Source organism: Marmota flaviventris, chromosome 9, assembly GCF_047511675.1.
Source record: "Marmota flaviventris isolate mMarFla1 chromosome 9, mMarFla1.hap1, whole genome shotgun sequence".
In the NCBI taxonomy this organism is placed as follows: Eukaryota; Metazoa; Chordata; class Mammalia; order Rodentia; family Sciuridae; genus Marmota; species Marmota flaviventris.
The window spans coordinates 15989648-15993154 of NC_092506.1; the positions used below are offsets into that span (position 1 = coordinate 15989648).

The 3507-nt window shown below is 33.0% G+C and overlaps 1 protein-coding gene across 1 annotated transcript; it reads right to left on the bottom strand.

Annotated features, from left to right (window-relative positions):
• Window positions 1-342: 342 nt before the first annotated feature.
• On the bottom strand, window positions 343-1302 carry LOC114081161 (olfactory receptor 8K3). Its single transcript, XM_027922736.2, has one exon. The coding sequence runs from the start codon at window positions 1300-1302 to the stop codon at window positions 343-345; it is 960 nt and encodes a 319-aa protein (XP_027778537.2).
• Between the last annotated feature and the right edge of the window lie 2205 nt (window positions 1303-3507).

Genomic DNA, 3507 nt, shown 5'->3' on the forward strand with positions numbered 1-3507 from the left:
TAAGAGACAGGCACTGCAAGTTTTATTCCAAAGGTGATTAAAACACATTTCCTTCTGTAACTCTCTCAGCATTCCCACTTCCTGAACTACTTATATTTGGACTATATCTTCATAGCTTATCTTCTGTTCTATAAAATTGACTAATTATGAGTATGCTTAATTTGTCCTTCTCAAAGAAAGAATATATCTTCAATGGTTCTTCATTAATCTATGTGTAGGAATGAAAAGAAACTGACATGTATAATAAAATGTATAAACACATATTAAACCCAAGTTTTGATTTTTATTTCTTCTCAGTGTATACAGAGCCAAGATGCATGCCCATAACCCTATTCATAGGAATCATCTTGTATGAAGCCTTAAAGAAAAAATATTGCACAAGTTATTCCAGGTCCTCTGTAGAGCATATTTTACATCTTTGTTTCTCAAGCTGTAGATCAAAGGATTCAACATGGGGATAACCAGAGTATAAAATATGGAAGCCACTTTATCAGTGTCAAACGAGTGAGTGGATTTAGGCTGGACATACATAAATATCAAAGTCCCATAGAACACTATGACCACTGTCAGGTGGGATCCACAGGTGGAGAAAGCCTTGCGCCTGCCCTCAGCAGACTTCATCCTGAGAATGGCTATGAGGATGAGCAGGTAGGACACAAGGACAATCAGAAGAGAGGAAATCAAATCAAAAGCTGCTAAAATTAAAATTATCAATTCAATTTCATGGGTGTTTGAGCAGAGCAAAGATAACAAGGGGAGGCTGTCACAGTAGAAATAACTGATGACATTGTAGCCACAGAAGGGTAAAATAAAAATCTTTATGGTGACTAGAAGAGATACAAATGTGCAGTAGAGATATGGGATTGCCACCAGTATATAACATATCCTCTGTGACATAATGACAGTGTAGAGGAGAGGGTTACAGATGGCCACATAGCGATCATAAGACATTGCAGACAGAATAAATAGTTCACTGACAATAAACAGAAGAAAGAAAGCTAGCTGTGTGGCACAAAAGTAATAGGAGATTGTATTTTGATCCACAAGAAAATTTACTAGCATTTTGGGGCCCACAGCTGTAGAATAACCAAGATCTGTAATAGCCAGGTGCCTCAGGAAAAAGTACATGGGTGTTTGGAGGCTGTGGTCCACCTTGGTGAGGATGATCATGCCCAAGTTGCCCAGCACTGAGACCAGGTAGATGATGAGGAACAGCCCAAATAATGGAGCCTGCAGCTCAGGGTGCGATGTAATGCCCATCAGAATGAACTCATGCACCACTGATAGATTGCGTTTCTCCATCCAGGTTCACCAGAAAATCTTTTCTGCAATAGAGACATTATCACGGTTAAAGGCTATCATGTTTTATGGCTGGGAGATTCTTTTTTAGTACAAAGTTACTACAAACAAAGTACATCCAGACGTTACAACTTATATAATATTTGGAAAGCAACCTATTTCTCACAAAAATATTGATATGTAGACTTAGAGGTAGAAACAGGTAAAAGTAAACTGTTCACTTACCAAATAGTATTTTCCACTGTCTAAATATATTTTGTTTGTCACCACCTGCAGATGAGCTGCTCTTACCAACTAGCAATTATAGGTCATTTAAGTCATTAAACATCATACTATATCCAAAGTGCCTTCTTAATTAAATCCAGCACAGATTATCAATAGTACTAAGGTCAAGAAATCCTGAGAAGATACATAAGTTATTAGAGGGCAGATAAACTGTTAGATATACAGATATAAAACTATGGATATGTACAGCCAAAATTTGTAAGTTAAAACTATGGGTATCCAAAGCATGGATAATTACTGTAATCCTCCTTAGAGTTTTCCATATAATTGTAACCACCTTGTCAATTTTATAAATTGCATCGAATTATAAATTGTAAATTTATAACTTATAAATAAAATCAGATTATCCCAGGAGTATCAACATTCTTTCCTAAGTACAAATTCAAAAATTTGTAAGACCACAGAATTAAAAAAAAAGTCCTTCAAAAACTGTTTTTTCTAGAGGTTATTAACTATAAACAACTTCAATACAGTGGACAGATATTGAATACTTGTTTGAATAAAAACACTGGAACATATCATAGTAGTAATTGCACACAAGTGGGAAAATATCAGAAAATGTACTTATGAAGATATATTCTGCACTGAATCTTTTTTTTTTTTTCAGAGGGGGCCTGGGGGTTACTGGGGATTGGACTCAGGGGCACTTGAGCCACATCTCCAGCCCTATTTTGTATTATATTTAGAGACAGGTTCTCACTGAGTTGCTTTGCCCCTCACATTTGCTGAGGCTGACTTTCAACCTGTAATCCTCCTGCCTCAGCCTCTGAGGTACTGAGATTATCTAAAGTGTATCTTAATGTATAGTATATTATAAGAGTCTCTTTAGAATATGTTACGTAGAATTATTCTCGTATCAAAACCCAACATGTCCTTGCCAAGTTTTGTTGAGAGGGATGAGTGAAGACTAAATGCTTTAGAGAATTGTCTCCAAGTGTCAGGTACATAGTGTTGCTTTGTTTCATTTTTTAAAATTGTGACAGTGCCTTAACCCACATATGTATGTGTAAAGTATGTATAAATGCTTCTGGATGCACAGGAGAGGAGTGGGTCATCTGGGATGTAATTTATATAACTTCCCACAGTATTCTCCCCACCCTCTCACCTGTTTCATGATGAAATTGAGCAAACAAGGTGATTTTTTATTGCTTATTTTACATTTTCATAACTATTCTTATAACATTTAATATAAATTATTCTGACATACATTTACTTGAAATATTAATCTTTCTCAAATGAACATTTCATTGTAATTTAGGAATAAAAACATGTATGCAAAATTTGAATGTATTTTATCAGGCAAAGTCCTATGACAGTAGAAGGAAGTCTCCATTGATTTTATATTAAGGAACTTCATGAAAATTCCTTAATTATATTGATTAAAGATTTAAATAAAAATTTGTATACAATAGTATGTAGTACAATACTAATGGAACAAAATAAAATACTCCACAGTTTAGACACTATTAAGATGTGATTTGAAGTCCTTTTATATATTTAATCTACAAAAGCTTCTTTAAATTATATTCTACTACATAATAGAGATAAGCAAGTATATAATTAAATAGATATATATTAAATATCCTACAAATTGAATATGTATATAGTTTATAATTTATAATATACATATATAATTCATAATTTTATAATTCATATATATATATATATATATATATATATATATATATATATATATAAAATGAGTTGGAATGCACCTTAACGAAAGAGAGTTAATGATTTCTCTCAATCATTTCACAATAATTAACTGCATCTTTAAAAAGAGAAAGATGATCCTGTTTACAAAGAAAATTGTAGTGAAAGATCTTTGAGCTACAACCAAAATAGAATATATAATTTTTACATTACTTATAAAGGTGATTACCAGAATTTGCCTGTAAATCATTTAAAATATTGCTCAAAAAT